We start from the raw sequence: 13108 nt of genomic DNA, 5'->3' as shown, positions 1-13108 counted from the left end.
AAACATTTTTGCCAAGTTCTGAAGTTCTAATAATCTGGGAAGTTGGAGCCACAAGTCCCACTGAGACCTCTTTTCTCTGGCTGTCACCTCAATCAGTTATTTTATCTGCCAGGCAAAGCTTGATAGTCTTTTTTTCTGTCTGCAAAATTGTAATGGTTTGAGTTATATCTTCTTTTTGCAGTATTTCTGAAGCAGAAACAAGAACAGATTTAAATAAAAGAAGGATTCTACGAGAAATTAATGTCAACCACCAGAAGATGCTTGGAGCACAAAAAGGATTTATCTGAAAAGAAGTTTTTTTCCCCCAGAATATTTTACCAAGGGGCAGTAAAAAGATGAAAATATAAATAATCAGAACCCAAAGTTACTGTATGCAATGTTGAAAGGGATATGTACTACCTGAAAAGGTTCTGGAATTATGTTTGTTAACAAATATTCTAAATATTCTGAATCATAAGTTTCAGGGAGATAATAAGCATAATAACAATAGTTAACCTGTAATTTACAACAATGTTCTTTTACCAGTAGAATATGTTGTAAATCTGTTCTTGTGATGAACAGCAGCACTTACTCAGACTAAAAATAATAACAGGACCATGTATCTTGGATCCCAGGAGGCTATTGGTGTTTTTGTAGACAGCAGACAGGAGAAAAAGGCATTTTGTCCTTTTTACCCCAAGTAATCCCACTGGAAAATTAAACATGTGCTATGAATTGATATCAACTCATGCCAGGTTGCCTCCCTAAAGAGGACTGCTGCAAACACTGTTGCTACATTTCTTGGACAGCACTTTGATGGGCTGTGTGCACGATGGATATTTTATGCTTTATGCTACTGTGGAACAGTGTGCTACTGTCTGCCCCTCGGAGACCGCTGCTGAGGTGTGCCACAAATAACTGAGAACAGCAATTGCTTTAGCCCTGGAGAGAATCTCAAATACCTGCAAATTAAAAATGTTACTGAAATATTTCTGTGTGCATGTGTGTCTGGGAAAACTGTGTTGGTTTTGTTTTTAAAACTTAATCCTGCAAAACAGAGAAGGTGCTTTTGTATTGCTGTGGATCCCTGCTGAACACGGAATTGAAAAAAATATCAAGCAATATATTAGCAAGAAATATTTAGAAAAACCACGAACCTTTTTTTAATGGACCACCCTATCCAGTTTCTGTTCTTTTAAGGAAGTTTTTCCTATGCATGACTCATTTCACTCTTTGGCTAACATCAAGGGAAATGGAATAACGATTAAGCAAAGGAATGTATGCTTTTTTCTGGGTTTGTCCTTTTTTCAAAACGTTTATGGATTTTCTGCATAACCTTGTGTAAATATATATGGATGTAGAAGCTTGACAACTGTGACAAGGTAAAAAGTACCCTGCTAATACCTGTTTCTTAGTAATTTTTTCTAAATGTTCCTTTTGGTTCTACAAGTTAATGTTGTGCTGGACACTCCAGACTCCCTCTTCAGTTAAAATGACATGCTCCAGGCAGCCAATTACACAGAACTGTTAAGTGAAATTAATGAGATCACCCTAGATCACACTTTGTGTTTTATTTTCATTTTATAGGTCTGTACGAGCTGCTGGCTGCATTGCCAGCCCAGCTGCAGCCACATGTGGACAGCCAGGAAGACCTGACCTTCCTCTGGGATATGTTTGGTGAAAAAAGCCTTCATTCACTGGTGAAGGTAAATCACATTTCAGTCAGATTCTCTTTGAGAAGAGCATATGGAAAAATGTTTTGAGCGCCATCTAGTAAACCAGTGACCAAACTGTTGCTCAGTGAAAACAAAACAGCCTTGTTTTAACTCTGTTTCTGGCAGGGTGGAAGTTGTTAAATAAGATTTTACCAAAAATACATAGATGATTTCATTTAAGAGTGATGTTTTGGCAGTGTAATGCTAATGCAACAAACATGTGTTGTTTGCCTTTGTTTAGAAAAAAAGAGTATGAAATAGTAGCAGGAAATCTGACACTTCTTTATGGTCAACATTCAAGACCTGGAGTTTAGCTTAAATAAATAAACGTTCACAGCAAAAATTAGAAGGAGTGTATTTTCTGAGGTCAAGTATGGCAAGAGTTCAGTAGCCACATTAATTTAAAATAATTTCCTTTAACAAAGTCAACTGAAATTCTAGTAAGCTGTTTCTTTTATTGGCTTGTCTCCATTTAATATTGTGTTTTGCTCATAAATATGCTGGACTAAAGTACAGCCTAAAATAAGTTGGACGAATACTTGAGTAAAATATTATGCTACAAAAGTGATCAGCACCAAGAAATCAAAGCATGCTGAAGGAGTACACAGAGCTATCCCAATAATCTTAAAATTGTGTGGAGCTGAAAAATGGGACCAGTCAGCTGGTTAAAAATATTCCACTACTACAAAATGGTAAGTATGTCTTCAGTCCCCAGTACAGAGCTAATTCAAGCTGGAAGGAAATTCTGAGGTCTGAAATGAGTCAGTAGATGGTAGTAACCCGTGCCATGAATATATCCAAACTTGTGCAGAATTTGTTGCCCTTGTCAATTACTGATCTAGGGGAAGCTTAAAATTGGGATTATTTCTAAGTAGGTTTGAAAGGATCACATTTTCCCATTTTTCCCAGCTGTTTTATTCTGGAAAAAGAGGTAATAATGTTGATACTTGGTCAAGTGCTTGGTGATACTCTTCAAAATATCTGAGAATTTACATATAAAAGTAAACTGAAATGCTCTCTGGTATTTGATATGCAAAAGCAACAAACAGTGGAACAGTGCTTGGCAAGATTTGCTTGCCTAAAGAATTTCGTCAACATTTCTGAAGTGCCATGACTCCCAGACTCCTTGTGGCTTTGCTGCAGCTGTCTGTGCAGGTGGCTCAGAAGATCACTGTAAGAGGAATACCAGTCATCTTTCTGATGTAGGCTGACAGTGGTGTGCATCAAAGCAAAATGTTATGTCAGCTGCTAAATTAGTTTTCTTTCTGGTTTGGGAATTAAAGAAGGCTGGCTAGAAAATGAGTGTAGATCTGTGAAACATTGACACTTCAACATTTGCTCTAATTTTTTATCGAGGCAAAACCTAGCCCTTTTCAAACTCCTTTCACTTACTGCTTTTTGCCCCTCATTCCAAAAGAAGATGGCAGTTAGCTGGTATATCACTTGGAGTATGCTCTCAGTTTGGAGCAGTTGGCTTTCCTAGCAGCTCTCCTCATTGCTTGCCCTGGTTATCATGGTGTTTGTTATTGCAGGGTGGATTGGACTTCCTGACTGTAACAGAAAAGAAGGATGAGAAAGGGGATCAATGAATTGTCACTATATTGCAATTACAACAAGAAGGCACTGAAATATTCTTACCATCTTCATTATTTATCTTGTGCTCTCAAGGTCCAAATAGACCAGTTAGACATACATGTAACTTAGACCTTGTTGATGCTTCTTTTGAAGTTCTTTTAAGCCTCACACTATTTTAAACTAGATGTAATTCTTGAAATCTCGAAACTACGTCTTTAGTGTTCACTAGTTGCTCTTCTTTTAATACAGTATATTAATTTCATTTGAGACAGAGTTTCTTAATTGCAGGAATTGAGATATTAAGAGCATTTGGTCTGACCCAATGCATGTCACAGGCTATCAAACCTCATCTTTGATTTCTGTGAAGGCCTGTACATTAAGTAGGGTATGAAGAGCTTTCAAAATGTTATCTAGTTCATATACCTGCCTCAAGATGGGCTTAACTGTATGCGAAACTCATGGTATTGGTTTGACCTTTAATGCATTTTTAAAAGGATTGTTCAGTATCCTTTCAAGTTTGAGAAGACAGTCCCTAGCCTTTTTGGAAGAGAGCTGTAAGAGCAGAAGAGCAAGCCCCATCTGTCATAGCTTTTCTCTGTTACAAGGCTTCAGGAGTGCAAAATCTTTCTTTCCGAGTTCTGGTGTGTTATTTGAAAGACTATTTTTCCTAGCAGTAACTTCTTCAAGTGAACTGTACTTGCAAGACAAATGTTTTTAATTCTGCAGACAGAGAATGATGACACATATTTTGTAATAAAAGAAAAAGGAAAAAATGTGCACTAGTCTTGGGCCAAGGATGTTGTGATCCTGGTATGTGGCAATGTAGGAAGAAAATGAGAAATGAGCATGAGTATATTACCAATTAGCACTCTATTTTTAATGCATTGCTTAATACAAATTTCTACAACAATCTTCTTACCTTACTGCTTAATAATTTCAGATATTATAAAAGAGCTTTTTTCCTAAGTTATGAAATGGATAAAATGATCCAAAATTATTGGAAGACAAGTATAAAAGAAACTTTCTACTTTTTCTACACATATTCTAAGTTTTATGGCTATTTAAATACTACAGCTTTTTCTTCATGGTTGTATACTATAGCATATGGTTTGCTATTTTGGCTCTCTTAATAGTGAGAAGAAAAAAAAGAAGAAGAAAGAAAAAAAGCCCCAGACCTTGTCTTGGAGTTCTCTTCATTCAGTATTATTGGATAGAAATCTCTTTGAGAGCTTGGATGAGTCTAAGCTGTTCTAAGAAGTCAGAAATGGAAAAGTTGTATTAGATCATTCAATCCATTCCCCTGCAAATACTGGATCGTTCCCTACAGTACATTCCTATTGTAGTTAGTAAAACCAGCAAACACTGATGCAACTGTTCTTGCTGTTTCTTTTCTTCAAAAAGGAATCTGTTGATTAGATTTTAGTTTACAAAGTAGAATAAAGAGGAGGGAACCCACAGCTGTTATTGAGACAGTTTGGAAGGGAAAACTGGCTCTGGATAGCATTTAAAATTTTTTTCTGTTTTCCCTCAATTTGTTACTTCCTTGTCTTCTCACAGGACTCTCAAATTTTACCAAAAATCTTCAGCCATCTCATTCTTTTTTATATTGCAGGGATCCCATTAATTCTGTAAAGATTTGTAGGATAGAGACATGAGAGGGTGATCCTTCAGGATAATCACAAGCATTGATGTAACTGATACCTGAAATAGTATGCGTGCTCAGTATGGATTTTTTTTACAAAGGATAAATAAAGATGTGCTCTAGCTACTCCTTGGGATTATTTTTAGAGGAGTGACAAGAATTTCCATGTGCGTTTGCTTGCTGTTAGTGCACCAGGCATATTTGTCTGTTTAGCTCCAGGATGAGGCTTCCACTCGCACTGTTGCCTTAAACATTTCTGATTGTGGATGTAATGCTCAAGAATTGAGTAAACTTTTCTGTTGCGCAGCTACCAAAGTATTTAATAACCAATTGCAGTTTGGTTTTGGCCAACTCAGTACTGTACTTTCCATTTTGAAAAAGAAGCCACAACAAGTGGTGTTGCACTTTCTCTTGCTAGGGAAGAGTTTGCACATTCAAAAAGCTATATGTTGCACTAGGAAAAAATGCCCAGCCTACTGCAAAAGTAAGGACTATTTGATGAAACAAGTCTGATTTTATTGTAGCTGCATAGTATTTTGGTAGCTGGCCCTGACAAACCTTAATTTGTGCTGCTAATTTTCCTAGTTTCACCTGGATTTGATTTGACTTGAAGTTCTCAGTATATTTTCTATGTTCTAGAGTTTGACCATGTAAATTGCTAAAAACGTATCAAAAATAAATTAGCCAGGTATATCCTGGTGAAATTTCTTTGGCATATAAATTGAATTGCATGATTACATAGCCCAGATTTTACAGTTATTGTAGTATAGAAGCATTGGAAATTTTCAGTGTGAATACTCAGATTTTTCAATATGTAAATGTAGATGTTTTCGGTATACCGTGGTTCCATATTTGGCAACAAGAAAAATAAAGATAATATTTACAAAAACTAAGTTGACTAGGGCAAAGCAAAAGGGATTGATTTGACACATCCTTAGTGATAAAATCATCTGCAGATGACATACTAAATGAACTGTTTGTGGGCAGAGATGTGCAGGTTATTTTGGCCTTTGTGAAAGCTCACATGGCGCGGCTTTCCCCTACCCTGTGATATGTCAGCTGCTCTGTGTCGCAGCGGGCGCTGTTCAGAGTGCCACGACCCTGCTGAAGAAGCGTCTTGCAAAAGGCACCTCGGGGGCACAGGCGTGCCTGTGATCACACCAGCTGATTTCAGATCTTCTGTGATCCAGGCAACACAGAAGGAGTGGGGGTTTCTGTGTTGGGTTCCAAGGAGAGCCTTTATTGAGCTTCTTCCTCAATGGCATCCAGGGATGAAAGAGCCACTCAGGCAGGGAAAGCAGGGGTTTATTTAGGGATCTCAAGAGGCTGGACAGAACACCAGGGCCAACGGGATACATTGAATCTGCATGGTGCAGCAAGGTGTGGTGGGAGAAGCCTTTCTTTTCACCCTAACCAAGCTGTGGCTTGAGGGGTTTTCCCTCCAGGGGAGTGTTGTGGATTCTTTCCTTGCTGGCCCACCAGCCTCCACAGTTCTGCAGCCAGCATGCAGGTGTGTGCTGCCCAGGTCATGTGCATTCACCTTCATGTGGTGCATCCAAATGATGCATGTTCCTGCTCAGACACAAGCTCAGGTATCCAAAGATATGAATCTTCTTCCCTTAAGAATGTAGAGAAAATGGACTTCTGATTGCATCAGTTGTGAGTTACAATTGATTGCTCTGAATGTATTGTTCTGTATTTTTGGTGGGGATGATCCAAAGACAGAGTGAATGACATCTCTGAGTGTGGCTGAAAAGTAGATGGTGGCTGAGGAGAATATATTAGGTAACGTAAGACCAGAGCATGACATGAAAAAAAAATGAAGGTTGGTGATCATACTGAGATAGAGTTGGCTTTCTGCATGGAAGGCTGATGATGGAATATGTTCATTACCTCTGCACTTCAAGTTTGAAACTGACATTTAAATACTTTTTCCTGTACATACAAAACTTACTTCTTCATTACTTTGTTCCTGATGTGTACTTCCTTTAGAACAAATATTTATGCAATCTTTGTTATTTGTTGTTCAATTTGTCTATTTTCTGCATGTCTCAAGACTTTTTTTTCTGTTAATCATATAGAAGAGGAAGAGAGCAGGGTTTGTTTGCGAGGGGATTTTGGTGGCTAAAATATTTGCATGTTAAGGCAGTGGTGAGAGTGGCTTCTGATTTCAGGGCAGACAAAAGCAGCCACCTCAGAAGGAGCTCAGAGGAGCTCCAGTACTCAAACGCTGCACACCTGTAAAATGCACAAGAAGAGAAAGTGTGACTGGGGTTTTGTACCTAGCCTCAGTTTATCTAACTGAGTGAGAGGGTTGTGATTTGGGGGGAAAGCACTGAAGAGTTGGACAGATGTATGGGCCGCCTTGGAGTGGGTGGAGTAATCGACACTGATAGCTCAATCAGAAAAATGCTTCTTTGATATTTGAAGTCCTTAAGGTTCTTCACTGTTGAGTTCTCAATCATATTTATTTTTAAAAAGCTGTGCCTCTCCAGTAAAGGGAATAGGCTGCAGTTCTCTAAATTCATGTGGAGATCTGGAGTGCTGTTTGCCTTGGAGATAGGAAAAATGAAGGCAAAGGCAGTGTAAGGATTTACCACCTGGACGTCAGGAGGAGGAAGTGTGAGTATGGAGGTGGTAGTTGATAGCCAGTAACAATTCATGGCCAATGAAATTTAACTGTTCTTTGTGCTTTAAAGGAGAATCAAGCAAGGTTGCTTCATATGTTATAGTTTACATCTTTCAGTCAGAGAAAGCAAGCAAAGCCTCCTCATGGCAGAAGTAAAGTGAACACTCTTGTAATACAGACTGTCCAAACTGCACAGATGTGGTCCGTTGTGTTGGTGTGGAAACTTTAGCTATTTCTGGCAAGAGGAGAAGGACTTTACTATAGTTGAAGTTATTAGTAATGATGAATTAGATTATAGGTGGCAGTTATTTGTCGTTCTTCAAATCCAAATCATCAGAGACACGATACAGTTTTCAGCTCTAAAGAGGTACCTAGGAGTAGGTATTACTGAGGTGTATGTGGCAGTATTAGGCTACTGAAAGTGCAGAGATGTTTTAAAGCTGCATGGAAGAAATTAAAGACTGTTCCTTTTCCCCTTCCTTTTCCCCTTCCTTTTCCCCTTCCTTTTCCCCTTCCTTTTCCCCTTCCTTTTCCCCTTCCTTTTCCCCTTCCTTTTCCCCTTCCTTTTCCCCTTCCTTTTCCCCTTCCTTTTCCCCTTCCTTTTCCCCTTCCTTTTCCCCTTCCTTTTCCCCTTCCTTTTCCCCTTCCTTTTCCCCTTCCTTTTCCCCTTTTCTGGAGAGTAAGGTTGATCTCTAATTAATTTTTGAAGCTTTCTGCTTAAGTTTTATGTACAGAATATTTATGGAGGAATGCTACAATTTCAGTACTTATCTGATCCAAAGTATTTGTAGGTAATGGTCTAATTATTATACCAAAATACAAACTTGCTTCATGCTTTCTACTTAGCTAAAGCTGAGAATTATTGAGAAAATAATGCTTTATAAGAAATCCTTTTGATGACTGACAACAGTTTGCATTCATATTTGGAGTAATTACCAGTGAAGCAATGAGTCATTTTGCTTCCATCACAATTACTACATTTTAAAAAACTGTAATGCAAAGTGTTATTCCTCATGAAATGCCACATAAACTTAAAGTGTTACTTTTGAAGCCAAAATGACTTTTTGAGACTTGCTTAACTGCCAGCAACTGAAATCTGTAAGCTAAGAGATCACTCTTAGCTGGAGGCAGTCAGCTGCCTTTAAACTTAATTTCCATGGGAACAGTGATCAGATTAATCAAAATAAAGTAATTGAGATTTTATAGAAAATAGTACAGGATCTTTACTTTATTCAGGCTGATACTGTTTCCATGAAAACATTTGGAAAAAAGGTAGGTAGCAGCCAGGCATTGAGCAAATGATTGCTTCTCTTGTTAAGATTAATGTGTTTTCTGGTCACTCTGTGTGTGTTGAACCCTTTGACTTGTTTCTGATTTTGTTGTATAAAAATGCAGTACATCAGGTAATAACTGGGCAAAAATAAACAAAATAAAAATAGATTCCTTTTGAAACAATAGCTAAATCCCCCAACCTTCCATGTTTCATCTCTAAGTAAAGACAAAGTTGTTTTTCCATGTGTGTTCACTCATACACACCTGGGCTTATATTTACCTTCAATTATGTAAAAAAACGCCCCTCCTATTTATTTAGCATAGCTTTGATGGTGTAGCCTTATTTGTAGAAAAATGCAAGGTAGGACCAAGTGGATGGAATAATGCAGTTGTGAAATATGGATCCTATGTTCAACTAAATATATTTGTTATTTTGTAGCTAGTATGTAGTTTACTAGGAAGTAGACAGCTGGTGGATAGAAATAATCATTTTGTCAAAGTCTGTTGAATGAATTCACCTATGTTCTCTTTTGTGGTTTTTTTCATGTATTTTTATTTTGTATATTTTGGTAGAAATTTAACTGAATATCTAGTGTTAACTTCTTTGTCAGGAATTTAGACATTTGGTGTATCTAGGATATTTCAGTTTCTACATCAGAGCTGCTAATGTGTTTAGTAATAGACACTTGCAACTTTTCATCTAGATTTTTATGAGGAAGTCCTGTTCCTGTCATCAACTTGTCTATCAACCCACTTTGTTAAAAATAATAATAAAAAACTGAAGATCAGATCCCAAAAGGATCAAATAGTCTTGTTGACAGTTTAGTCTCATAAAAGCTGGAGAAATTAGGTTGATATCAGAAGTCTCTACACGTGGATGTACCAAAAAACTTTTAAAATGAAAAATAAAACAGATAAGCTTATGAAATCAGAGGTGTGAAGTGTTTGTCTTTGAGTATTACTTGAAACTTGTGAATAAATCAGTGCTTTGGAATGTGAAAAAACTTTGGTTTAGGTTAAAGTCCAGACAGAGGCTTTTTTTCTTGGATCAGTGGTAATTGATTTAAAGTTTCTGCTGGGAAACCTCCAAAGAGTAGCAGAAGTCCAGCCAAAATGTACTGGACATAAAATAAGAAAATCAATCCTTCTAAGATAAATAGTTTGTAATTTCATTGTTACCAAGGAGGCAGTGTACCAGCCTGGTGACCCAACTGGTACAGCAGTTCAAAGAGAACTTTTAGATCTGAAATCTGTGCTCATACCCAGATTTTTCTTGTCTTACAAAGCTTGTGCAGTATTTACTTAACCAAAGTGATACATTTTTTGTCTATGATACTGAGACTAATGAAAGGTCTCATAAGCTGCTCAGTAATAGTCTGATAAATCCAAGACATCCAAGGATAATGTAATTTTAAACTGTTTTTCTACAGTGTTCTTTTTCCTTGGACCAGAAGTTTTGTGGCAGAACATGTGAGGAAATGTTTAAACAATTATTTTGTTACTGTCTTGGACTGTTTTCCTTTTAAGAACAGAAAGTCATTATTACCCAAACCAACCTCTGCAGTGTGAAAACATTGTAAGAGTTAAGAAGGATGGGATGTGATAGTTATAAAATCTTTCTGAAGCATGAAAACTGATACAATAAGATTTAATAAAAATTGTACTTTAAGATCCAGCAAAAATGCCTGCCAGTGTTTCCTACCAGCAGGTTTTGTTACTGCTTATATTAGCTTTCCTTCTTTTTTTGGATGTCTTGGTTGTATCCTTTATCCAGCTAATTCTCATGAATTTCATTTGTAGTCTTCACAAATATTTGCTATGTTACACGCGTATTCACTGTCCACAGTATGGTAGGTGCACTATTCCTTTGGACTTCCACATGGCACTGTTGGCATAGCAGTGTTCTCTTAACCACAGGTGGTTTTCTCTAATAGCTGTTCCTGTGTATCTTTGTAGAACCCAGTGCTTACCTGGAAGGTCTGGTGGTGTCAGCGAAGCTCACTTCAAACATAAGTTACTTTGAGAGCTGCACCATGTAAGTGCTTAACACCAGTACTTTCCATCTGATGCACAGTCACTACAGAATAACCAGTTAGGAGGTGAATAAATAAGATTTCAGAACGTGAAAAGAACAAGGCTTACTTTCTGTGTAAATGCCGTGGGCTGACTTGGGCCAGATGTCAGGCACCCACAAAAGCCATTCCTCCTCTCTTGAACAGAGGAGAGAAAATTTAACAAATGGTTCACAGGTTGAGATAAGAAGCAGGAAAGATCACTCAACAAATAGCATCAAGGATGAAACAGGCTCAACTTAGAGATACAAAATGAATTGCCAACAAAATTAGAGCAGGATAATGAGAAGTACAAAATTCCTTAAAAACACCTTCCTCCCACTCCTTCTGTGCTCTATCTCCTACCCCAGTGGCACAAGGAGATGGGGAATGGGGGTTATGGTCATTTCATCACCTGAGGCTTCTCTGCTGCACAGGGAAAGGAGTTGTTCCCTTGCTGCACTGTGGGGTCCCTCCAATGGGAGACAGTTCTTTGTGGACTTCTCTGGCATGAAGCCATTTCATGAACAACAGTTCTTTGTGAATTGTTGCAATGTGAATCCATCCCACAGGCAGCAGTCCCCGTCCCCTGTCAAACTGCTGCAGCGTGGGTCGCTCTTCCACAGGGTGCAGTTCTCCAAGGACAGGCTGCTCCAGTCTGGGAGCAGGGGCCCCTCTTTCTGCAGGTCCCCCACTGGACCACAGCCTCCTCCAGGCATCCACCTGCTCCAGCATGGGCTCCTCCACAGGCTGCAGGTGGATCTCTGCATCTCCTGTGCATCCCCATGGGCTGCAGGGGCACAGCTGCTTCACCATGGTCCTCACCATGGCCTGCAGAGGAATCTCAGCTCCAGCACCTGGAACACTTCCTCCCACTCCTTGTCCACTGACTTTGGTGTCTGCACAGTTCTCTCATGTTCTCACATCTCTCATGTTCTTACTCCTGCCCTTCTCTGGCTGGAATTCAAACTGCACCACAATCTTTGTTTTGATTTCTTCTTAATTATGTTAACACAGAGGCGTTACCACCATTTCTAATTAGCTCAGCCTTGGCCAGCAGCATGCCCATCTTTGGAGCCATCAGGGATTGGCTCTGCTGGACATAGTGAAAGCTTCTAGCAGCTTCTCACAGAAGCCACCTCTGTGGGCCCCCTCCACTAACAAAAACCAGGCCATGAAAAACCTGGACAGCAAGCCAAGGATGAGTATTATTATGGGCAATTGCTGTAATTTAACTGTGCTTTCAATACAATAGCAAAACCTAAATGTAGAGATTCACTCTGACATAAAATCTTGATTAGAATTGCTGCAGAGGAAAGGGCTTCATGCTTTCTTGATCCACCTGAACCACTCTGAGGTATCAGTGGTGTAAAAAAAATCTTTCTTATTCCTGTGGTGACATGGAGTGGTCTAAAGTTAGAGCTGTCTTGGATTTGTTTTCAAAAAACATCGGGGTCTCAGTGGGCCATTTAGAATTGCACATGCATACCTTGTGGTCAGGTATTTTCTGTCTTCCTCCACTCCCTAAGATCAGTTTTTCCCTCTGTGTGTTCTGCCATGTATGTCTGCAGGCTTGTCCTATTTCTTATCTACTAAATAAGGCTTGGATTAATTCCTTGTCTCTTAGGAAAATCAAGACAGTAAGTGTATGAAGATAAAATACTTGTATGCTATATTAACATGGCTATATAAATCCATAGGGAAAGTACTGCTTTCATCTAGTTTGCTACATTGCTTTTGTGTATTTGCAAAGTTACACTATTTCATTAGATGCAAACTAAGCAATACTCCATCAGTGCTGGAATTGACGGTATTTTTGAGATTTGCCAAGTGTAGCAAATACCAGGCCAGGAAGACTCCTCTGTCTTGGCTGCAGAGATGCAGTCTGGTGCACTAAGACATGGATGCAGCCATTGCTGAGCACCTGCACTGTAGCCAATTGACCAGGAATGCTGCTGCAGGCAGAAGTGCTTCAGCTAGCACAGGCACCAGCGGTGCTCACGTGAAAAAAAAATCAGGCAGCCTGGTCCCGTTTCTCATGTCCTGGTGTCAGCTGGTCAAAGCACTGCTGACAACACACACCCTTCTGCTCTCTAAATTTCTAAACAGACCCATGTTTGTAGATTCCTCAAACACCAGCACAGGTGTTGAGTCCAGCTGAATAGCCATACTTGGGCCCTAAGCTCTTTACCCAGCCACAGATAAGTGTCTCCTCTTATTTGCTGGTTACACCATTAGGGAAATA

The 13108-nt window shown here is 39.0% G+C and overlaps 1 protein-coding gene across 3 annotated transcripts in view; it reads left to right on the top strand.

The window, feature by feature from the left end:
* The window catches only part of MPP7 (MAGUK p55 scaffold protein 7), a 147282-nt gene that overhangs the window by 52661 nt on the left and 81513 nt on the right, over positions 1-13108 (top strand). For all 3 annotated transcript variants that reach the window (XM_077788708.1, XM_021543033.2, XM_077788699.1), the window contains one exon: positions 1567-1685. In XM_077788708.1, the coding sequence (XP_077644834.1) occupies positions 1567-1685 (119 nt within the window). The remainder of the gene's footprint in view (positions 1-1566; positions 1686-13108) is intronic.

Source organism: Lonchura striata, chromosome 1 (genome assembly GCF_046129695.1).
Source record: "Lonchura striata isolate bLonStr1 chromosome 1, bLonStr1.mat, whole genome shotgun sequence".
Lineage (NCBI taxonomy): Eukaryota > Metazoa > Chordata > Aves > Passeriformes > Estrildidae > Lonchura > Lonchura striata.
Note: the sequence above shows the minus strand (reverse complement) of the source record. Positions and strands in the feature narration are given on the sequence as shown.